This window comes from Esox lucius, chromosome 20, assembly GCF_011004845.1.
Source record: "Esox lucius isolate fEsoLuc1 chromosome 20, fEsoLuc1.pri, whole genome shotgun sequence".
In the NCBI taxonomy this organism is placed as follows: domain Eukaryota; kingdom Metazoa; phylum Chordata; class Actinopteri; order Esociformes; family Esocidae; genus Esox; species Esox lucius.
In genome coordinates, this window is record NC_047588.1 from 31,568,801 (window position 1) to 31,592,344 (window position 23,544).

A 23,544-nucleotide genomic window follows, 5' to 3' on the forward strand; every position below is an offset into this window, starting at 1 on the left:
ATAGCCTATGACCCAATTCATTTAAGGCATATGTAGCAGGTATAATGACATTCTTTTTTAATATATATATATATATATATATATATATACACAGATACATTTTCAGCAGCCTGAGACAAGGACCTTTAATTTATTACACATAGGAACATTCACAAGTTAGGGGAAGTCACATGATCATAAGATCTGGTCAATTAAATATCAGTTCATAAAGAAATACAAGGTTGGGCAAAAACAGAAAAGGTAGTAGAAAAACTTGAAAGTTAATTAGGATTTTGGCTTGTAAATGGTTTCTCCTTACTCATTCAAACATTTTTTAAGAAACAGGTGAAACTCAAGCTTTTAGTGAGATGAATGGATTAGAAAAAACTGCAAGGAAAGTATTCGCATCTTTACCCAGCACATAATGACATACAGATTGTTCAGTCTATTGACTCTATCCTTATCAACCTCAATGTAAAAGTATGCCGAAATGTTTAATTCAACACCATTAGTCAAATGGACACTTTTCTTCATGTTTTAGCCTGCACTGGTTTCGCAAAGAACTAGGTTCTTTTGAGGTATTTTCATCACACCGGTGTCCTGACTGTATTTCTTTTCTCAGCTTTTCTATTGTCTGTTCAGACTGGCAGAGCAAGTGTAGTGTGCCTCATTACAGACTACAGACAGCAGTAGGCTGCTTCCCTCACCTCCTCCAAAGAGATAACCAGGCAAAAAATACATCTTCACAGTTGAGTGTTGCCATCCCTCTGTACACACAACGATGTATAATAGACAGACAGGAAAAAAACTAAAGATCTGACCTAAGATACACCATTGTATAGAACTTCTTGTGCCTAAGTTCAAACCCACTCTGGGGGTATTAGGACGTCTTCACAAGTCTTATTTTGAACAGTTATCACAACGGTCTAATGACAGAATCATTTGTAAAGTATTTCAGGATGAGCGTTCACTCAGTGACGGAGAAAATGAGAAAGCCAAAATAATATAGATGTGTGTGATATACATGGAGACGTCCCCGCACTCTTGGCTGAGACAGATGAAAGGGCTGGTGGTTGTTGTGAATCTCTGCTGAGGCACAGGGAAACTGGACCATTACATACTGTGAAGTGGGAAGTATATTTCTTGAAGTAAATACAGAAAATTCCAAGATTTAAGGGGCCAAAAGACTACAGAAGCTAATGGAAAAAGGGCAAACGTAGGGCAGGAACCACAAATATGGGGAAGGAAAAGGTCAGAAAGAAAAACTTAACTGAAACTCTCCAGACTAAGTAAAAAAAAGAATCCTGTGGGGAAAGATTTCAGTTCAAAGGGTTGAGGTTGTTAGAAATAGAATTATAAAGAAACATTCGCTCAGTAGAGACGTAAAGAGGCTAATAAGGAGTGGTCTTTGCCAGTGGTGTGGCCTCTCCAGTCCGGAAGCGCCCGTGAGTCCAGTCCATGTACGTCCACTGTACATGTGCGCACACACACACACACACCCACTCAGACACACCCACACCCACTCAGACACACCCACTCAGACACACCCACTCAGACACACCCACTCAGACACACCCACTCAGACACACCCACTCAGACACACCCACTCAGACACACCCACTCAGACACACACTTGTTCACATGATGCCGTTGGTGAGGTACTGGAAGCCATCGTAGAGCTTGGTGGTGATGGAGCGCATGGAGCCGTCCACCATCTGCTCCACCAGTACCTGTAGCTGCTCCTCGGTCAGGCTCATGTGGAAACGCTCCTTCAGGCTGCGGATTGTGCTGGAGCCGTGGAAACAGGGAAGCTGGGATCCTAGGCAGAAACACAGTGTAGTACAGCTTAATACAAAGGCTTAAAAAAACAACAACAACATTATTAAAACAGAAGAAAAATTGCACGACCAATGTACACAGCAGGACTGTCACTGCTGTACCTCTGCTCAACAACCCTCCGCGTTAACTGTGCCTGAGCTTTGCCCGTTCTGTCTATAGAGTATTTCTAAAACATAGTTGAACCTTGTTGCATGATCTCCACTATCTGGATGACTTTGTCCATGTGTTTGCGTGCCGCTATCAGGCCTTGCAGCATCAGCATCTTATAGTAGTTGAACATGTCTCCGTCCAGACCACCCATCACCTAGAAAAAGGAACAAATATCCCCCGTCAGCGTCACAACAGATAGAAATACGTTGACTTGGGGATAACTAAATGCTTCAGAGCAACAGCTGCTCTCAAACGCTACCCCCCGGGCCGACCTCATTGTCGGTCCCTGTCATTAAACTCACATCTACAAACTCGCTGGTGAGTTTGAACGCGGAGGTCTCAAAGCCCAGGTTGCGGGGCGAGCTAGACAGGATGAAGCCAAAGTCTATGTGGATGATGTGGCCGTCGGCATCCAATAAGATGTTGCCGTTGTGTCTGAGGAGAAATCACACGGGACAGAGGTGAGAGAGCAGAAATGGTCGGAACGAAAGAGTAAGGATGAGATTAGAGTGAACAGAATGCATGGAATGAAAGAAAGAAGAAGAGTTTACGATAAAACACGCTTGGGGGGGGGGGGGGGGGGGCGCGGCCATACCGGTCTTTAACTTGCAGCAGGTAGCAGATGAGGCAGTAGCCCGCACAGCTCTGGACAAAGTTGCGCTGGGCCGTGAGGAAGGCCTCAGTGGTGTGGGTGCCGTGCTCCTGCAGGAAGTAATCCAGCAGAGGCATCTGGCTCTGCTTCTTCACCTGGCGAGGGACATCAAAGAGCCTTAAACATTGCATGACACCGATGCCCAGAAGGAAGTTGTTGTTCTGGCTGGCTGAGGGGGGGGAAGGAGTTCTGCAAGAGCAATGCAGTCTCAAGTAGTCACTTTCTGACTTTTGTTTTTGCGTGTGATTTGATGCCAGCTTTTCTGAGCACACTCACCTGGTGGATGGACACTGCATTTACTATGGGTTCGATCATGCCACTGTCAGAGGAGATAACCAGGATCTTGTAGGGTTTGATCCAAATAGGCACACGCTCCTGTTCCCAGATGACCTTGGGGAGTGGGGTAAGGGATAAGATGATATAAATACAGGGGGATTACATTCTAGTGTAAAAGCTGGGTGTGGTTGTGTAGGTGGAGTTGGACGAGGGGGACGTGGAGTTGGACGAGGGGGACGTGGAGTTGGACGAGGGGGACGTGGAGTTGGACGAGGGGGACGGGGAGTTGGACGAGGGGGACGGGGAGTTGGACGAGGGGGACGGGGAGTTGGACGAGGGGGACGTGGAGATGGACAAGGGGGGCGTGGAGTTGGAATTAAAGTATCTATTCATCGTCACCTGGAGCTGCTGCAGCACTTGTGAGGCCAGGAGCTCCTGCCGGAGGTCGTCACCACACTTGACAATGACTGACAATAACCGCCAGGTAGGGATGTGACCGTAGGGAGAGCCCTCCCTTATTCGCCTGTTCAAAAGGACACAAAGAGAACGGACACGCACAATTAATAACAGCCCCAAACCTTAGGTTTACTATCAAGGTGAGAAAAAATGGGCATGAGAAACTTAACACAACGCATGTGCTGACTAACTCTGGACAAAGGACAATAGATAGGATGTGATGCCTGTTACTGTTGGGCCCCACACATTCTATCCATACATCCTGTCCATACCTCCTGCTAGGAGTTGTCCATGTGACTGTCATAGGCTGTATGGAAAGGCCCATTGACCATAGGTTGGAACATACCATACAAGGGTATTTTGTAGGATAAACCTTTCTTATTGGAGGATATTGGACTCTGTAATGGTTGGTTATGACCACTGACCGCCTCCTATGTTTCCTGGCATAAAAGACTGGCATAACTTTATAATTATTGGAGAACATGTAAGAACTACGGAAGATCAATATCTTGGACTCACGCTAAATAAAGATTCTCCCCTGACTACCGGTTGAATTTTATTTGGTTCATGTGTCAAAAATGGACAGAATCTAACAAGGCCTTCGCCACCTCCACGGTCCACCCGGGGGAGGGGAGTACTTACTGAACCTTCTCCTGCCACGGCTCCTTCAGGGCCATTGCTGAAGGGTCCTCTGGGTCCCGTCTGAACGTGGTGGGTGTGTGAGCCAGCTGCTCCGAGAGACGTCGCCTGTGCATCGACAGGAGAAACACGCCGACAAATGAGGCCCATTCTGACACACGCACCACCGCCTGAAAAAGCCACGCGCCGTGACGCCCGGAGCCGTTCCTCCATACCTGATATCTCCAGCGGCAATGAAGATGGGCTCCTTGCTGTCCAGGCTGGTGATGCTGTCCACGGAGAACTGGGAGATGTTGTCACAGCTGTTGGTGTGGATCTCTGGGAGCTGGGATAACAGAGGGAAGGGAGAGAGCAGGAACGATTCGCCCGTGTAAGAGGTCTGCGAACAGTGGCCAGCTGGATATGGCGGGGAAGCTGAAATGCATATCTCCCAAGCCCCACCTCCACCTGCAGCTCCCCGATGTCGTCCACAGACCAGGCCTCGTTGTCGTCATCGTAGTTGGGGACCGTGGAGAAGCTCACGGCGCGCTGATCCGCCGTGATGCCGCAGTCCGGGAGGTTCTCCACCGAGCGCGTGCTGCGGATCCTCGTCTCGGAGATGCGAACCGGAACACTGGAGGTCTCAAAGTCCTCGCACTCCAGAACTTCCACGTAGATGAGGTACGGAGCCTGGCGAGGCACGCGCAACGGTTTACGCGTCTGCACGGCGTGTGCCGTCTCACTCCACCCCCCACAATGCGTGTGTGTGTGTGTCTGTGTGTGTGTGTGTGTGTGTGTGTGTCTGTGTCTCTGTGTGTGTCTGTGTCTGTGTCTCTGTGTGTGTGTGTTCACCTTGTCTTTGGAGTTGAGCACCACGGCCTGTGTGTGGGGAACGCGGACCACGTGGTGGTCAAAGGCGGAGGTGGGCAGCCAGACGCGGGCAGGCAGCTTGTGGTTGAGCAGCGACAGCTCCGAGATGAGCCGCTGGGTCTTCTGCTCCTTGGTGGGCAGAGTGGCCAGCCGCTTCCCGATGCCCATCAGGGACTTAATGAAATCCCTCTGGGGCGTCAGACGCACTGGCTACAGGGAGGACAGGGAACATGGCCAGAGTTGTTACCCGACATTGTCAGTTATTGGAGGGCAGAAAAGAATGGTTCAGCAGTGGATGCGAATACAGAGGACCTTCTCATTTTGACGTCGGAGTGTGGGCAAATCAGAGCACCACCGGCCAGTCTGTTACAGGAGAAACCCAACACTACAGCCACGAGCTGCTTGTCCATTTGGGTCAAGTTAGTTGGAACTATTAAGGCGTTAGGAGCCCAGGTGATTTTTAGCGAGCAAATTTGCATTATTGCATGTAGTCTCAAGATACCCGCCGTTAAACAGCTGAAAGGCACTTTACAATCAACTTGACACAAATGTTAGAAGACTAGGTGAAATGAGAAAGACTGAAACTTCAACCAATTAGCGACCCATCATTCGAGTTTGGACTCAGGAGTCATTTCAATGTAAAATATTTCAGCAGTGGTTTAAAGATGTCAAAGTTAACAACAGCCCCAAAGCAGCACATACACAAATACATAATTTTTTTTAAAGAAAGAAAAACAGACAGTGTAGTTTTACAAGCATGTATCTATCTGCCTCATCATTGACCTGACCTGACCTCAGAAGGCCTTTTAGCACTGGAGCCTAAAGTGGCACATTGAGATGCATGCTCAAAACTTGTCCTTTCATATAAAGAGCATAGCTTGGGCTCTGCCAATGGAAAAGAGCCCTCAACCCATAATGCACCACACAAGGTTGTTGTAATGGAGGCAGTTGACTTACTGTACCAGTCTTACAATCATGATTTTCACACTCAAGACTTTCAGAGCTGGAGCTCAGATCCTGGGAAAAATGAGGGGTTATAATGCAAAATATGAAAATAGACAATCACAGTTACACACTCGATTCTAGATTCATATTAATCACTCCAAAATGACCACTGAAGCGGAGTCTACTATCAACACCCTCCAATCATAGTAAAAGTTGAAGCAGGGTAACAGAGTAAAGAGTGAGATGAGAGGTTTCATGGGCAAAGCAAACACAAGGCATATATACTTAGTAAAAGTCCTTAAACAAAATCACAACACACCCAGTGATTAAAAACATGTAATCAAAACAGTTTCTCTTTATACATTAATCAGCAGGAAGAGGAACGGGGGGGGGGGGGGACAAAAGAGTTGAAACTGTGAGATAAATAGGTTCCACACAATCACCAGACACTTTGAACTTTGCACACAAGGCCAGTACATTCTCTTATATACACCAGCTCTGCAGTTTCAGGGACAGTCGCTGAGCCCATCCATTACCCAGTGGTCATTATTATTGGTGATGACTGAATCAACGACCCTCTGAGATGTGATGATGTTACCAATTGGTCGGTCACCATGCCATGAACTAGGTTAATCAATATTTCACTGAACCTCAAATTCTAGAGAGCTTTGGGCATAATGTGCTGTTGTGTAGCTAGGCTAAAACTGCACAAAATTTCAACCATGTGTCAGTCTCTGTGGATAAACTGGCCCTCTCTTCAGCCATGTGTCAGTCCCTGTGGATAAACTGGCCCTCTCTTCAGCCATGTGTCTGTCCCTGTGGATAAACTGGCCCTCTCTTCAGCCATGTGTCAGTCTCTGTGGATAAACTGGCCCTCTCTTCAGCCATGTGTCAGTCCCTGTGGATAAACTGGCCCTCTCTTCAGCCATGTGTCAGTCTCTGTGGATAAACTGGCCCTCTCTTCAGCCATGTGTAAGTCTCTGTGGATAAACTGGCCCTCTCTTCAGCCATGTGTCAGTCTCTGTGGATAAACTGGACACCTGATTTGCAGAGAAAGAAGGGGAAGCATTACTCTGTGCTGTGTATATAATCTATGCATTCCTCTCAATTAGTCCCCATGCCCTCACAACAACATCCTGTCTTTGGGCTTACCCGTGAGACAGCTGTGGATAACCGATGCAGACAACAGTCAACCCTTACCTGTATCTTACTGTATTATAGGCCCATGAACAACCAGGGACCTCACAATGCGACATCATCAGAACCCTTGATGGTGATACAAAATGCACGCCAATTCAATACTGTGACTTAGTGATTTGACATTCCAAACAGAATGTCCACAATAGGTCTGAAGGGAGAAGAGAGGGGAGTGGGGAAAAAACTCAAACCTGACTTTGGTCAGTCAGAGGAGGACATGGATATAGCAAGAATCTGCAAACCCTCACCTCGTCCTGGCTGCTCTCAACCTTGGGGTTGCTGGCCGTCCTCTTCAGGTTGCTGCTCAGGCTGATGCTGACTGTGGCGTCCGACTTGGAGCGCTGATGCGTGCGCTTGGTCGGGGACAGACCGTGCTCCCCGCCCACGCCGTGCCCGTGCAAGGCCGGCGTGGCATTCGGAAGGGGGCAGAAGGGTGTCAGCGCGGGCGGCCGGCGGGCTCTGAGACCTGCCGGCTTGAGTTCATCAGAGAAGATGAGCTTGCGCAGCTTGGTGCCGCGCGAGTGCCGCTGCGTGGAGATGTGCATGTCGGAAGAGTAGGCGCCAAGCAGCCAGGCGCACTGCAGCGAGAAGGAGATGCTCTGGCGGCAGCGGTGCACCTGTTGGGAAAACCATTAGGAGACGTGAACGAGACTCTTTGGAAACCGCACACACAAATGCCTATGCGCCCAGGAAAGGCTCACAGCGGTAAGAAAACGCACCACGTAGGGCTTGATGGCGTCCCCCACGTCCTCATCCATGTGGATGTACATGTTGAGCAGCTGCGGCAGGTAGAAGTCCACCTCCTCGTGGCGGAAGCTGAACAGGCGGTTACCGATGTAGGCCTGGACGCCCGGCTCTTTGGAGTTGTGCAGGTAGGAGATGGCCATGGACACGTCAAAGAGCTTGGACTCAAACAGACGCAGCAGCCAGGACTGTTTGGAAGGGTTGTGGCGCTGGCGCCTCCTCGCGCTTTTCACCGAGCCGGGGGTCAGGGACTCGGGGTCCTCTTCCTCATGGATTTTCTGTGGCTTGATGATCCCCCCGCCTCCAACGCTGACTGGGTCAGTAGGCTTGTTATGTACAGTCCCATTGGCCAGTGTTGGGTCTGGACCACAGCCACCCTCGAACCCTGACCCCTCACCTTCGCCTTTGAGGAGCTTGACCTTCTGCAGGACCTCCTGACAGGCCTTCTTGGCCACCTCAGGGTCGATGACCAGGGTCAGCTCGGTCACGCCCTCCGAGATTACGCCCAGGGATGGGCTGGGGATGGCCGGACCATCGCTGTGAGTGGGACTGGGGGTGGAACTGGTGGGTTGGTGATGGTGGTACGGTCCGGAGGACGGGGAGGAGGGCAGAGAATGGGACGGCGAGGATGAGATGGACACAGAGGAGGCTGTGGAGGGGGTGTGCTGTTGTGGCTCCTCTGTCTGAGCAACGGACTGCTCCAGCTCCACGTCACCCATCACGGCCACTCACCGCACTCCCACTGGGGGTTGGGCAGAGAGAGGGCAGAGAGAGTGCAGAGAGAGGGCAGGGAAAGAGAGACAGAAGAGGGAGAAAACAGGAGAGAGGGAGGGGTGTCAAAAGGGTGGGGGAATGAGTGGGAGAATGGGGAACAGAAAGAGGCCGGTGTAATAAGACTGTTATAAAGCGTCAACATGACTCAGTCACTTGTATAACTGAAACTTTACAAACAAGCTGTGGGATAAAGTGCTCATTGTGTAAAACAAAAACAGACAATCGATGTGTGTCTGTCTGGCCATCAGTCAGCTAGCATATAGCCAACATCGGTTACGGTGTTGTCAGTGTCACTCTGTCCATCCGTCTGTCCAGCTATGAACATGTGTGTCTGACTGAGCGAGGTCACGGAGTCCCAGCAGGCCATGTAACATGCACGGCCAGGCACACATCTGCTAATCCAACTGAGCAGATTAGCACCGCAACAGCACTGCCAAGCAAAGAGGAAGGATTGTATTTCTGAGAAAGGTATATTCATGCCAACCAAATATCGTGTTTTTTAGTGTTGAGTTTCTACAGGACAGAGATCCTTCCCTGTCTCAGTCTCAGTGTTAATCGGCGGAATGAATGCACGTTGAATAAAAAATTTAAACGTTAATAGAAACCCATAAACTATCAATCATGCATGTGAGAAGTTAACATGGACCTACTTTAAACTTTACAACTACTAAGAGACAAACAATTAATTCCCCAATCCTCCAATCATCCAATCCTGGAGATTGATAGATGAAATGAAATCCTTGTCATGCTGTAAAATAATTGTGTGGGTGGTAGACTCCCATAGGGCTAATATCGAAGATTAATCTATTCTTCCAAATGTTGAAAAAGTATATGAGTCTAGCTTTGGGAAATGGTTCAATACTTTGCCTGAATGAGCTGGTAGGTGAAGAAAATCAGTGTTGGGCTTATTTACAGTGTTCAGCAGATGGAATGAAGCCTTTGTGAGCTGCCTGCAGCAGTTTTTTTATTTATTTTTTATTGAATTAGCTATTTAAAATGGAATTAAAATAGTAATAATGCAAATGCGCAGAGTTAGTTAGCAACGTTATTCCAACAGCTCTAAAACGTCCTAACAGAATCACACAGGTGTCTAGACTCCAGCAAACCAACTACTGCGTCTAATTTCTAATGTCTCGTGGAGATGGGGCTTTTGGGAAAGTGTGGTTATGTTGCAGTGTTTGCAAGTATTAATATAGTTACTGTAAATAGCTCCTGTCAAATTAGTACAATACGTGGTATTTGTTTTCAAGCAAACTAGTAAGCAAGAACCGATTAGGCCATTACAACCTGCAATCAACAGACGAATCGACAGACAACATGTAGAACTAGATGATCTGGAGTAAGGGTTGATGTGGTAACCAACTAATCAATCATGAATGACTAGAATCCTGAAACAGTCTTTGCTTTAGCCTCGTAACCTAGCTAGCTAGATTGCTAGGCAAGTTTGTTGACATTTACTTAAAGTAAGACAGCTACTGCTAGCCAAGAAGGGTCCAACATATTTCATTGGTTCGTTGATGATTCATAACTAAATGTTGTTTTGTCTAACTAACATGTCAACGGCTCATTTTCCGCCACAGTAAATGTAATCATTAGCTACTAAGCTAGCATTTTTCACCGGTCAATTCAGAGTACACTTTACTGTATAGTATACATAGCTAACGTAGTCGTAGCTGTACAGTTTAGCTAGCTAGTTACACGATTATTGAAACGTGAGGTTACTATTATAACTACATTCTTTACTTAGTTTTTGTATCAAATTATGTTGAAACCGAACCAGTCAATGGTTGATATTTGCTACCGTAATCTTAACATTAATCTCAGGGATTACGTTAGCTAGCTAGTTAGCTAACTGCACACACTATAGTAGCTAAATTAAAACATTAATATAGTTGTGGTAGTAGTGGCTAACTTGCATAGCCATTTGGTTTGCAAACTCCATGCCACGCTTTATGACTGGTATAAATGCGCAGCAACATATCTCATACCTTAAAATGTGTTCGGTGGTAATAACGTTTAGTTTAAATCCAGTTTATCTGCTCCATTTAGAAAGCAGTCAGTCTCTCACTGTCCGACTTCTCTGAACAATTTGAAGAACAGTGACAGTCAGGGTTGCCCGTTCAGTGCCTGTGTAAAATGCTCGTATTACAGAAATAGTTCATATTTCTTTTGAATATGAAACTTTGCTGAATAAAAAACGTGTACATTATTAAAAAGACCTAGAAGTGAGTTACAGAGCCATTGCTGAAAAAAAGTTCACTCTGGTCCACTCACAAAGATACATGTCCACTCCGTATTTTCTTTTTTGTCTAAATAAACTCATGATGATTTGATAGGGGAGGCTGATTTGAAACCACAGCGCAGCAATCTTGGCACTCCAAATGTGTCTAAATTCGCGTTGGACACTTATTACCCACAAAGTATGTTTTCAGATAAGGTTAGATGGAGAGGTGTGGAAAGGTTGGTGGGAAGAGTTACAGAACGGAGAACGGAAATAGAGATTTCATTTTAACCATGATTTGAACATCCAAATCATTTTTACAATATTTTTCTTTTTTAACGTTGATTCATTTAGTTTGGGAAGAAGGAAAGTAAATATTCAAATCAGGTGTTTTTTTTTATTCCCGTGCAAACCGATGTAACACTAATAATGGCAATAATGTTACATCAAAGATTATTTAGAATCAAAAACCTAAAATAATTGCAATGATATCCTTTGCATTTAACTTGCTCAGCTCTGAGAAAGCTTCAGTTATCCATTTCAGAATTTGCTTAAGGTCCTGCTTCAAAGACATTCCATGCGCTTACTGAAACACAGCTATTAGACCCAATGATCAATTATCACTCAAGGACTAAAAACCAGTGTGAATAAAGTACATTTAGAAAATGCTGGGGTATTATTAAAAGGCATTGATTTCTTCCAAATGAACATCAATAACAGTGCAATATATAATGACTATACATAAAATGAATTTCAAAGGTGTCAAGTACACAAGTCATGTCAAGTACACAACAATCCAAACCCACAGATTAATTCAACCCAGCTGATACACACAAATACACACTCTGGTCATATAGAAATCTAAAATGGTCATCATATATACTTAATTAAACAGTAAGCTATAACAACTATAACAAGTGTTAGTCTTTGCCTGAAATTAGTTGGTTATTAGTTATTTTTTATTTGATAATTGGCACAGAAGCTGTATGACAACCAAAGATAACATTTCATCCAGTTGTTTTCAAAGTCAGGTCAGACCTGGAACTCCAGTGGGGTTGCCAAAATAAAATAAAGACTGTTAATTGGTATTTCATTAATGAAAAAATAAGTGCAGATTTATTGTATCGGACAGTGTTTTTTTTTTCTAATAGTGATGAAAATATTATGTATTGTAAATATAATACATTTAAGGTTATTAATCAATGTTAAATTAGAAATGTACAGATGTTAAGGTTGTGCTTGACTGGATGTATGTGCAGGTGCAAGAAAATTGAAAAATATACACAGTACCAGTCAAAAGGTTGGAGATACAGTTTTTCAATAATTAATTTGCATTTTATTGCATGACATAAGTATTTGATCACCTACCAACCAGTAAGAATTCCGGCTTTCATAGACCTCTTAGTTTATCTTTAAGAAGCCCTCCTGTTCTCCACTCATTACCTGTATTAACTGCACCTGTTTGAACTTGTTACCAGTATAAAAGACACCTGTCAACACAATCAAACAGACTCCAACCTCTCCACAATGGCCAAGACTAAAGAGCTGTGTAAGGACATCAGGGATAAAATTGTAAACCTGCACAAGGCTGGGATGGGCTACAGGACAATAGGCAAGCAGCTTGGTGAGAAGGCAACAACTGTTGGCGCAATTATTAGAAAATGGAAGAAGTTCAAGATGATGGTCAATCTCCCTCGGTCTGGGGCTCCATGCAAGATCTCACCTCGTGGGGCATCAATGATCATGAGGAAGGTGAGGGATCAGCCCAGAACTACACGGCAGGACCTGGTCAATGACCTGAAGAGAGCTGGGACCACAGTCTCAAAGAAAACCATTAGTAACACACTACGCCGTCATGGATTAAAATCCTGCAGTGCACGCGAGGTCCTCCTGCTCAAGCCAGTGCATGTCCAGGCTTGTCTGAAGTTTGCCAATGACCATCTAGATGATCCAGAGGAGGAATGGGAGAAGGTCATGTGGTCTGATGAGACAAAAATTGAGCTTTTCGGTCTAAACTCCACTCGCCATGTTTGGAGGAAGAAGAAGGATGAGTACCACCCCAAGAACACCATCCCAACCGTGAAGCATGGCGGTGGAAACATCATTCTTTGGGGATGCTTTTCTGCAAAGGGGACAGGACGACTGCACCGTATTGAGGAGAGGATGGATGGGGCCATGTATTGCGAGATCTTGGCCAACAACCTCCTTCCCTCAGTAAGAGCATTGAAGATGGGTCGTGGCTGTTGGGTTCAGGTCTCCAGACCTGAACCCAATAGAAAATATGTGGAGGGAGCAGAAAGTCCGTATTGCCCAGCAACAGCCCCAAAACCTGAAGGATCTGGAGAAGGTCTGTATGGAGGAGTGGGCCAAAATCCCTGCTGCAGTGTGTGCAAACCTGGTCAAGAACTACAGGAAATGTATGATCTCTGTAATTGCAAACAAAGGTTTCTGTACCAAATATTAAGTTCTGCTTTTCTGATGTATCAAATACTTATGTCATGCAAAAATGCTAATTAATTACTTAAAAATCATACAATGTGATTTTATGGATTCTTTTTTTAGATTCCGTCACTCACAGTTGAAGAGTACCTATGATAAAAATTACAGACTTCTACATGCTTTGTTAGTGGGAAAACCTGCAAAATCGGCAGTGTATCAAATACTTGTTCTCCCCACTGCACATACACACATACTTTTGTATGACAGAATTAGTATTTGTAGAAATGAGAAGCATCCCCAGAAGAATCATCGGTATTCATTTTATGCTAAGGGTACATAAATGTCTAAACAGTGGTATCAGAATAAAGTCAGCAAAGTATGCAATTTATGCATGGGACTGATTTAAACTCCAAGGCCTGTCTACCCTACTTGGGGGCGTGGTCATCTTAAACCACACCTGGTATGAATGAAACAGGCAGAACTGTAGCCGTCTGTAATTTTACAGCCAGATGTCTGAGGTACAGTCTCCTCCCGGGTATCGTAGCTCATGGGCCAAAGCCGGTCCATGAGGCTCTTTCCCAAAGTCGACCAGGAAGTTCTCATTCACCTTGAGCCCACCACTGGTTGTGTCCACATCAATCTGCATCATAACCGACCCATCCCTAAAAGTGAAATATAGACAGACAAGTACTTAAATATAATAGACAAGTACTTAATTATAATTGTCAAGTACTTAAATATAATGTGTCTAGTGTGGCAATAGAGGCCAGCTGGGCAAGCGCCAACCAACAGTGACGTGTCCTGGGAGGTGGTACCAGAAAACTTGCAAATCATTTGAGTCCACTGATTTGTCGAGTCTAGATCTATTTAAGGTTCAGGTGCACCTGTGATCACTCTCTGAGGATCACTTATGGGAAGAGAACACCACGCAGGGCGGTCTAGAAAAGACGGTGCCTACTATTTGGGACCGAACGTGAAAGCCAAACCTAGGTCTTCGTATTAGTGATTAATTGTTATGGTCAGTAGAGTATTCTTCTCTCCTCTTAGCGCTCCATATTTCTTTATTTTGGCATGTACTACAACACCGGAAACTTCTCTGGAATTTGTGAACTAAATGAAAACAAGACTTTGCAATATCATTTTTGACATTCTATCCGACTGTGCTTTCTTTTTACACCGTCCCGCAGTTTTTTTGTACAGACCAACATTCAACCAGTTATGGTTATGGGTTGTAATGACAATAACATTTTGCTGCGCATCGTGACATTTTCACCGCTCGCTGTAAATATTATACCGCCATCCTTACTTAGCAAAAGGTGTTTCAATGTTTAATATGCAATGGGACAACATATACAGTATTTCTATCCAAACGTTTCAGTGCGCAATATCTAATTAGGAAATATGGTTGGACAAAATTCCGCTGACAATATTAGTAAAAATATTTTACACACACGTGTTTTTTTTCTTTTGTCGATCAGAGTTGATGCAACAGATAAGCGACTGAAACGCATTATTTAATAATAATATTGCGAAATAACATTTCTGTGCATAGCAAAACAATTCCAAATTAGGTTTAAATATACTGAAATGTAGCAGAAAACTATTTTAAGTAAATGATTGGCGCCTAAAACGTTCTGCAGAGCTGTCAATCGCTCTTCTGCTCGCATGTCTAGCGTATCTGTTGATGGAAGCGGACATCAATTGCATGGTATGTGTTGAGACATTTCTAACATCGGCCTAAAAAAAACTTATATAGATTGGACACATGATTTTGGAATCAAAATACTGTGCAAATAAAACAAAAGTGGCACAAATAATCGTGATCAGGCAATTATTTCATTATTTGCGACAGCCCTAGTTACCGGCATTCAAAAGCTGGCGTCTTACACACCAAGCAAACAATATAGAATTACCACACATACACAACCAGAGCTACAGCTTACATATCCAAAATGTTTCATGCTTACAAGTGAAACTTGGTACTGACAAGTGGGTCAGATATTCCACAATAAACTCAACAAAAGAGGTCCTCTCACTTGATCATCTCTGGATAGAACTGCTTGTCCCAGCCACTGTAGAGAGAGGTTGTGACATACAGTCTCTTCCCATCCAGACTGAGCTGCAACATCTGGGGACTCCCTGGGATCCGCTTTCCCTGGTGGGAATCACACGCACACACACACACACACACACACACACACACACAAGTCAGAGTCAGCACCCTACACACGCAAAGGTAAACCGGTGCAGCGCCTGTCCTACCGCACATTCTGCCAGTGTGTTTATAATATTACGGTGGCAATTTCCAGGTACAGGTTTCAAAATGGATACACAGGGTGCCAGGTTATTTACTTCTACAGCAGGTGTAGGTGGACAGATAATTACTTTCACACACACCTTAATTACGCGTGGGGGTGGTTGGGTCTGATTCTCTGGGTCCTCCAATACTTTGACAGGGCCATCGCTTGGAATGCTCCCCCCCAAAAAGACCTGAATACAGTCAGTGCACAAACCATTATTTCACGAGGCCGTCTGTCTGTCCTAGAAACATTAGGGTAATTAAAAATCGTTCTGGCTAAGAGTGACTGCTAAATTAACAATGTAAATGTAGGTCACTTTCTTGACACAATGTTTAACACAATGTTTTTTCACATAGGCAGACTGATGAAGAGAATCATTTAAGGATGTATTCTGAAATCTTGAGCACATCAGGTCATAAAATATTCAAAATGGGTGATAAATGAAACATTAGGCTGATGTAGTACACAAAAGACTGGGTACTCATTTTGGCTTATGAACATAATTTTAAAACCCTTGGCGATAGGAAACTTTCATGGGTATAAAATATAAGTTAGCCATGTTGTGATCTCACCTGACCAGTCAGACGTGGGTGCCTGCGGTCTGTGATGTCATACTGTCGTATGTCTCCATGCAGCCAGTTACTGAAGTAGAGGAAGCGGTCATCCAGGGAGATCAGAATATCTGTGATCAGGCCTGGAATGTGCAGATCACACATCTTCTGTCACTTTTGCCAATAATTGGAAAGCAAAACCCAATTACAACTGTTTAATAAGAACTGAAAACAGTAAGCGTAATGGTAGCCCACTTTAAACGTTGCCCAAACACACTTACCTGGCATCTCTGGCAAAGCCCAACCCTCCACTTTCTTATTTGGGACCTGTATAACCTTTTCAGCAGCCCAGTCTCCTTTCTGCAAAGAACACTATCATTTAAAAACGGAAAACAGGCACAAAAGCAAAGAAATCCAAGACTTCATGGATTACGATCAACTTCTTCCTAGGTAAGACGTTAACGTGGAGATGTTGCTCACGGTTGTCCTGTAAAAACGGAAGACATTTCCTCCCAGCGCACAGCCGACGTAGCCCTCCGAGGAGGCAGGGTCATGGAGAAAGCGGATCTCCAGAGGAATAGCGCCCTCCTCCCCCAGGTCCAGAGACTGCAGACGCTTGTGAGTGGTCCAGTCCCACACGTGGACCATGGACCCATAACGACCTATAACAACAGCAGTATTAAAAACACCGCTCTCTCTACACAACGGGTGTGACACAAACACACACACACGCTTGTACTTACACACCTTCTTTGACATGTTCCGGGTTAAAGCCATCGGCCAGGAATTTGGGCGTTCCCCATTCTGTGCTCATCATGACGTTGTGCTGAGGCTGGTACCAGAAGTCATAGCCAAAAGGCGCGGCCTCACCAGGCAGCTCCCAGTTACCGACCACTTCAAACGTTTCACCATCCAGCAAGATGAAGCCACCTGAGCGGAAGACAAATCCAGGATTAGTCATCTAATCCATATAGCTTACGCGTCTGAATGACACCTGGCCCCTCAGCGCCCCAATGTTCTTTACCACGGTGCAACTTCTACATGACATTTGGAAGTATGGCCTTGTAAGACAAGATAGTCCCCGAAAGTAAGAGTGTTTTATGAATCCTTTCATCTGTAAGATACAAAGGAACACGTTGTAGGATGCACACATTGTCTGAGGCTGCCGACAAGCAGAGGATCAGCAGTGTTCTCCCCCGTACTGCCGTGTATAGGCTCTCCTGTTACCTTTCCCATTCCCAGAGGGATCTCCCATACTGCTGATCATGATCTGGCCACTGCCCAGGCAGTGCGTGGTATGGGGGTTTGCCAGGCCAGTCTTCCAGAACACATCTGTCGGCTCTACAATCTGCAAGGAATAAAATGGACAATCATTTGGTTCAGATCAGATTACACCTTTGCATGGGAAAGACAACAACAACATTTCCAACATCAAAATGTTAACTTATTGTTTAAGGGATTGTGTATAAAGAAAATGTAAAACAGTCCGAAGTGTACAGTCATGTGGATTAAGAGTTGGGGGCTTTTAATTTGGCAAAACATTGTATGATTAATGTCATGTAAGCTAGTGAAACATAGAATAAAACAATGCGATCAACAGGTACTGTAGTACCACATCAGCCAACGGCCAACTGTAGCAAGCCAAGCCTTTACCTTGTGGATCCGTGGAGCATGGGGGTCTGTACCAGTGTCCACCACGTAGATCCGGGAGGAGATAAGCGATGGTAGGATGAGGCGGTTGCGCTTCTTGGATGAGTCCCCAAAGCAGCTGCTGCAGGCATTCCAGCCGGAGTGGTGAAGCTCATCATTGAGGTTGGGCATGGGCAGCCTGTGGATAACCTGAAGGCGTGGACCAAACCAGGACAGACACAAGCTACAGTCAAAAGTCATTACAGAAGATACGGTCGTCTCTTCTGTGTTTCAGCTGGCGACCAAATTTACCACAGAAGAAAAGCACGGGTTTGAAACTGAAGGCCATTGTAGATGAATATGAATCAGTAGTACCTGACAATAAGTAGGAGACTTTGGATCCACATCGACAGTGGCAAGGTAGTCAGGTTTCTGGATGCCGGTGTTGCGATAAATGCAGGGCAGATACACAATCTCCTCACGTGGTCCTTCAAAACGAAGATCCCCATTTTAGGAGGCACTATGGTCATATACTCTGCCCTGACCACAGCAGCAAGAACCATGCAAACCTCAATGAACTGACAGACAGAGAGGTGGAGCGGGCTCAATGGTGGTCCCACTGGACCCTTAACATGTCTCTACCAAAAGCAGACGGCAAAGAAACTCAGTAGCATTTTGGCACCTAGAACTGTCAATGGAAGGGACAATACAATTCAATCAACCATAACAAATCTCCAAACTTGACTGATGGTGAAGCAATATTGACACTTCTACGTCAATCCCTACTTAAATATGTAGTGTAAGTATAGCTCATGTTCTTTTCAGTACATGACTCACCTTTCATGGCATCAAGGGGGCTTTTGTAGCCAGGTCCACAGCCTTTGCACTGAGCTGCTGGGGGAAAAAAGCGGTATTTGGGTACATACTGGATTTAGAAATGAAAATACTTTAGTGCAGTCCCCTTACTGAATGTCAGGACACTAACAACTGCCAAAAAACAAGTCTTCAAACAATTGACCCAACCAGACACTGAGTATTTTTCATGCCCAGCTAGGTCTGTATTGCAACCATTGTTACTTTAGAGGTATTTTTTCCTTTAATCTCATCTTCAGCCCATGTTCAATTGAGTTTAAAGTTGGTGATTGGCCAGTCAAGAAATGTCCTTGAACCAATGAATTGGCCCTGAATCACTCTAGTTGCTATGGCAGTATGTTTGGAGTCATTGCAGTATGATGAAGCCCTAGCAAACCAGTGCTTTTCAATGACTTTGGAAGCATAAGCTTGTACTTCAGCAGATAAGTTGTTCCAGTACACTTACAAATAAAAATTAAAAAAAAGTTTTGAGTGAGGAACAGAAGCGTTCAATTTGCTATTGGGTTAAAATTAAGAGACCACTGCAAATTGAACGCTTCTGTTCCTCACTCAAAACCTTCCTTTTCGACTTTTTGGAAAGGAAAGAAAAAGGTGCGGTGGTCTCTTAATTGTAAACTTGAACCCTGTTTCAAAGCTAACTAGTAATTTGCACCTTGCAGTGTGGATGGCAGTGGCTGACACATCCACACCTACCTCTTGGAGATTGCTTGTGATCTGTCGGAAAGCTTTTTATTTTCCTTCAATAGGGTGAGTGTTATATTGTCATCCACTGTTGACGTCTTACCAGCCTGTTTGCAAAGCTGCACTCACCGATGCTTTTCACCTCTTTAAGATGATAAGGCTAAGATTTTGGCTATGTTTCTGGTCGATTTGTACATCCTCATAATCTTCCTTGGCACTTAAGTTTTCAGTGTGTTGACAGAGACCAATACTGGACTCCATAAGAAAAAAAGAGAATCAAGACTAGATACTGACCACTCTCAGCTTATACTTACACAATTGATATGACAGAACACACTTGACTAACCAGAAACACAATTTTAGATATTTACCTACAGTATAACCAATTACTATTTCAAGGCGATAAAACAAACAATGGTTAAATGAAAGCCTAAATAATTGTTGCAGCTCATAAACAATGGTGAGAGAGCATGTGTAAACCAGAACAGATGTAAAATATCAAGGAATCTTGCAGGAAAAAGTTTTCAGTCTAGAAGTGCATATGTTTTGTTCCAAAATATACAACACGTAGCCCATGTGGATTGACGATGTTGCATCATTGCTGGATCTGCCCCATTCTGCACTGGCCCCCAAACTGCCCTCATCCTTTCTAAATTCCTCTCCCTTTTGGATGAGGCCAGGTCTTCCTGCCTTCAAATTCTAATTTGAAGTTTCAGCTGTATACAATGCAGTTATGAAGGTCCAAAAGTTGTTCTTCTGGGGGTTATATATTAAATAAAAAGTGTGTCATAAAGTTTAGTGAAAGGTTATGGGATTGCTACCCAACATATTTGTTCTCTCTCCAGACGATATATCCCGCCCACTGACACTAACAAGTTTCCTCTCTGCTGCCAAGAGACGTTTTCAGTTTGAGTTCAGTATAAATGTATCTGAGAACGGTCAAATGATTAAGTTGAGATACCACCGTAACTTGCTTTGAATGTAGTTGAGAGGATATTCAGAATATTTAGTAAATATTTAGAACTATTCTTAGTAATGTTTTGTATATTTAGTCCATATAGTCCATGCAATCAAGTTGAAAATGACGGTTGGTTGTCCGTGATGTCGAAATATTGAAAACTCCTTTGAGACATTTTAACTAGAAAGACAAGTCTAACTTATAACTAGGTAAACTCGGAAATAATATTTTAAGTTTCACCACTAACATTTTCAGTCTAAAGTTGACATAAATCCGTTTTTACCTACATGTAGCTATACAGCCTGACCACTGTAAAGTTCAAGTTTACGTTATTGCACATGCATAATGTGTAGCAAACTGCACAGTTCAGATAATTTAGGATTTACAAGGCACTTACTGTTTCTGGTATTGATCTGGGGATTTTGAGAACGATAACGTTTTAGTTAAATTTCATGTTTCAGATATAGGTCCCTTTCTTGTTTTTCTTAGTTTGCGTTGAAGAAACGTTTCGAAAGATAAACATTGGTTGGCAGAATATGGACATCATACTAGACTGCCAATTGGCCAAACACAAGTTAATTTACATTAATGACATTTCGGAGCAGAAATTCGCATTCGTTTTGTATTAGGCAATGCAGGATAGCGTGTAGTCTAAATTAGCCTAGCACAAATTAACGTTTGTCCAAGTAATTGCAAAACTAAATCACAAATGAACGATGGAATTTGTCTATTACCGTATGAAAAACTGCCTCACGTGAGGAATTCGAGCGCTTCTTTTTAGAAATTGGTCCAAACAGGCATTTTATAGAAATATAACATATCAGAGTATATAATGTTAAAGACTCCTCTTAATCATCAACATTGTTACTACGTATGTGAAACTGTACAGAGAATAACTATACATACAAAAACAAGAAAACCACACAAACCCATTGTGCAGACTTTATTCGTCCACAGAGATCCGCGCTTTCTGTTGATCTTTTGAGTTTTGGGGTGGGTGGCCTGTGTGTTCAGGGTAGTGATGGGTCGTTCGCGAACAGCTCTTTTTGCTGAACGTTGGGAACCGATTTGCACTCGTGAAAAGAACCGTTCACTGGGCTCCAGGATATCCATTTTTCTTTCGCTCAAACAACGATAATTTGCAGATACGTAAAAAAAAAACTCAATATAATATATCCCTACTGCAGAACCTGTCAACAGTGTTCCATGCACATATTTCCAGAAGGGAATTGTCTGGTAAAATAAAAAACAGATTCAATAATAATTAGGATAATTAGAACGCTTTCATTTTAGCCTAAACTTTCGCCTTCACAGTGAAGATTGGAGAAGTTTGTTCTTGAGTTGTTTTTAGCCCAAGCGTTTTAAACCAAGAGCCGTTCGGGAGCCAAATGAGACGGATCTGGTGAAATGAGAAACAAGAGCCGGCTCACTTAAAACTCTTGGTCTGTCCATGTATATGTGTGTGTGTGTGTGTGTGTGTGTGTGTGTGTGTGGTGGGTGGTGGTTATGCAGTACCATGTAATGTGTGGACTCCAGGAAGAGTAGCTGATGTATGGACATCAATAAAGTGCAATTTTAGCGACAAATGTATGCTGTCATTAAACAAAATTAAGTCAATCTGGATCAGCCATCTAACATTTCAGATGTTCTTATTTTTTAACACTTTCTTCTCAGAGCTAACTAATGAACAAATATGAACAAACTTTTAAGTCGGCGAAAGCATTTGGATGCAATGTTTTTGGTGGTGTATAATAGCCAACATTTTAGTCTGTTACTCCCCCCCCCCCACTTATTTGTAAATATTTAATAAGCCATGTGAATATATTTAAAATGATCTGATTTATAGACCATCCGAACCATACCTAAGTACATTCCTGTCTCTCTAACACCCTAACTCCTGGATCACGCCCTCTCCCTTTCACCAATACGCTAACATACACAAATACTAGAGATGTCAATTCACCTTTACATGTTTATCTGGGGTAGTTAAAACAAAGTAAACCTGTGAGAGAAAATTCTGGCTTAAATCAACACTGTTTTTCATCAGATCATGACAACATTAAAGGCACATTTCTCTTTTTCCATCCTGATTTTAGAAGTTTCCTCACCTTAAAGACAATGTGCCAAGAACAATTGTTATTCCTTAAAACAGCCATTATCTAACTTTAGCCACAAGCCAGAGTCTGACTTCCGAATCTGGAGAGCAGTTGCAGTGACTATAATTGTAGAGGGTCCTATTCTGGTGACATGATCATTGATGCCTGGCTGCCTTTTCATGATGTTTGTATGGATAAGTGCGTTTGCTAAATTACAAACATTTTACATTTTCCAAAAATAATCTCATGTAGCCTTCTAGCATTCTCTGTAGCATATTTGGTACCGGTTGTAGGTGCTGGTGAGCAGGAGCCAAGTTCAGTGTGCACATTTGCTATGTAATAGCCATGAGCAGTCCTAACTGTAAAGCATTTTCGTAAAGCATTTTTATGGTATGTTCACACTGTAATAGTGTTAAAAACAGTCCTTTGTGTTTAAGAGCTGTTTGAAAGAAAGGCCAGAAATGTCAGCTTGTAGGGGTGGGATGGAAGTCTTGGCCTACTCTGTCATGACACACGTGATCCATTTGCACATAACAAAGTACACCAATGACTGTTCATCCGGGTAAGGAGATGGGCTCCAGACCAGCTTATCAGCCAGAACTGTCATGTAAATATTTTCATTGTTTTCGACCATGGTCACTTCAAGGGCCAGTGGAGGAACAGGCATTCATTTTGAGTTATTTTCACCAAATAAACAAAGCAATTCATTAGACCATCGCAATAAAAGTCTAAACTGTATTTTTAACATATTATCCTTCAAGCACACTAATGGGTTAAAACATGAACAAAGACATATCCGTGCAGCAGTCCTCACCTCTTATGATTACTCAACATGTTTCCTGAAGTTCTTCAAGTTAATATTTAACAGCAACAAATATACGGTATCTGCCACACTACTCTGGCACCAACCAAGGTAAAGTGGTGAAATGTCTGAATTCAGAAACAAACATATCTTTATACTTTAATTAGTTCTGCAGTTTATTTCCTGTTGTCCACATACTAATTAGGCTATAGGTTTACAGCCTACTAAACATGTGCTGTTATTTATTCTTATACTTTGTTACATGGTCATCTCTTTACTGAAATGCTGAGGGAAAGGTGGACAGTGACTCTAATATTACACTGTAAACCCAAATGTATTTCTTACTCAAATGTTTCTACTAAGTGTAACTCAAAGTTAGAGAAATGTTCCCAATCACTTAAAATGTTTGTTATACTGACTTTTACTCAATTTCTAGAACATTTTCCCAGCATGCTCTGCTTCAGGTTGATATCTTGGAATGGTTTTATTATCCT

The 23,544-nt window shown here is 43.6% G+C and overlaps 2 protein-coding genes across 6 annotated transcripts; both read right to left on the bottom strand.

The window, feature by feature from the left end:
- Nucleotides 1-110: 110 nt before the first annotated feature.
- On the bottom strand, nt 111-10,724 carry pi4kb (phosphatidylinositol 4-kinase, catalytic, beta). 3 transcript variants are annotated; one of them, XM_020041294.2, is made up of 14 exons: nt 10,489-10,724; nt 7,702-8,468; nt 7,231-7,599; nt 5,798-5,857; nt 4,823-5,050; nt 4,439-4,660; nt 4,207-4,316; nt 3,995-4,099; nt 3,296-3,419; nt 2,897-3,010; nt 2,564-2,715; nt 2,271-2,403; nt 2,002-2,122; nt 111-1,798 (listed from the first exon to the last, which is right to left on the bottom strand). In XM_020041294.2, the coding sequence occupies exons 2-14, from the start codon at nt 8,443-8,445 to the stop codon at nt 1,617-1,619; spliced, it is 2,664 nt and encodes an 887-aa protein (XP_019896853.1). In that variant the 5' UTR covers nt 8,446-8,468; nt 10,489-10,724; the 3' UTR covers nt 111-1,616. The 3 variants fall into 3 exon arrangements, with proteins under 3 accessions (XP_019896853.1, XP_010882952.1, XP_010882950.1); XM_010884650.4 differs by having other exon boundaries at nt 4,433-4,660; nt 10,489-10,720; XM_010884648.4 differs by lacking the exon at nt 5,798-5,857 and having other exon boundaries at nt 4,433-4,660; nt 10,489-10,718.
- A 2,615-nt stretch (nt 10,725-13,339) lies between these two features.
- selenbp1 (selenium binding protein 1) lies at nt 13,340-21,323 on the bottom strand. 3 transcript variants are annotated; one of them, XM_010884652.4, is made up of 12 exons: nt 21,082-21,323; nt 18,478-18,531; nt 18,016-18,128; nt 17,665-17,850; nt 17,239-17,359; nt 16,759-16,941; nt 16,492-16,673; nt 16,293-16,371; nt 16,033-16,154; nt 15,558-15,650; nt 15,197-15,315; nt 13,340-13,822 (listed from the first exon to the last, which is right to left on the bottom strand). In XM_010884652.4, exons 1-12 carry the CDS (start codon nt 21,263-21,265, stop codon nt 13,660-13,662), a joined length of 1,599 nt encoding a protein of 532 aa, XP_010882954.1. In that variant the 5' UTR covers nt 21,266-21,323; the 3' UTR covers nt 13,340-13,659. The 3 variants fall into 3 exon arrangements, with proteins under 3 accessions (XP_010882954.1, XP_010882953.1, XP_010882956.1); XM_010884651.4 differs by having other exon boundaries at nt 18,478-18,534; XM_010884654.4 differs by lacking the exon at nt 21,082-21,323 and adding an exon at nt 20,550-20,774 and having other exon boundaries at nt 18,478-18,534.
- Between the last annotated feature and the right edge of the window lie 2,221 nt (nt 21,324-23,544).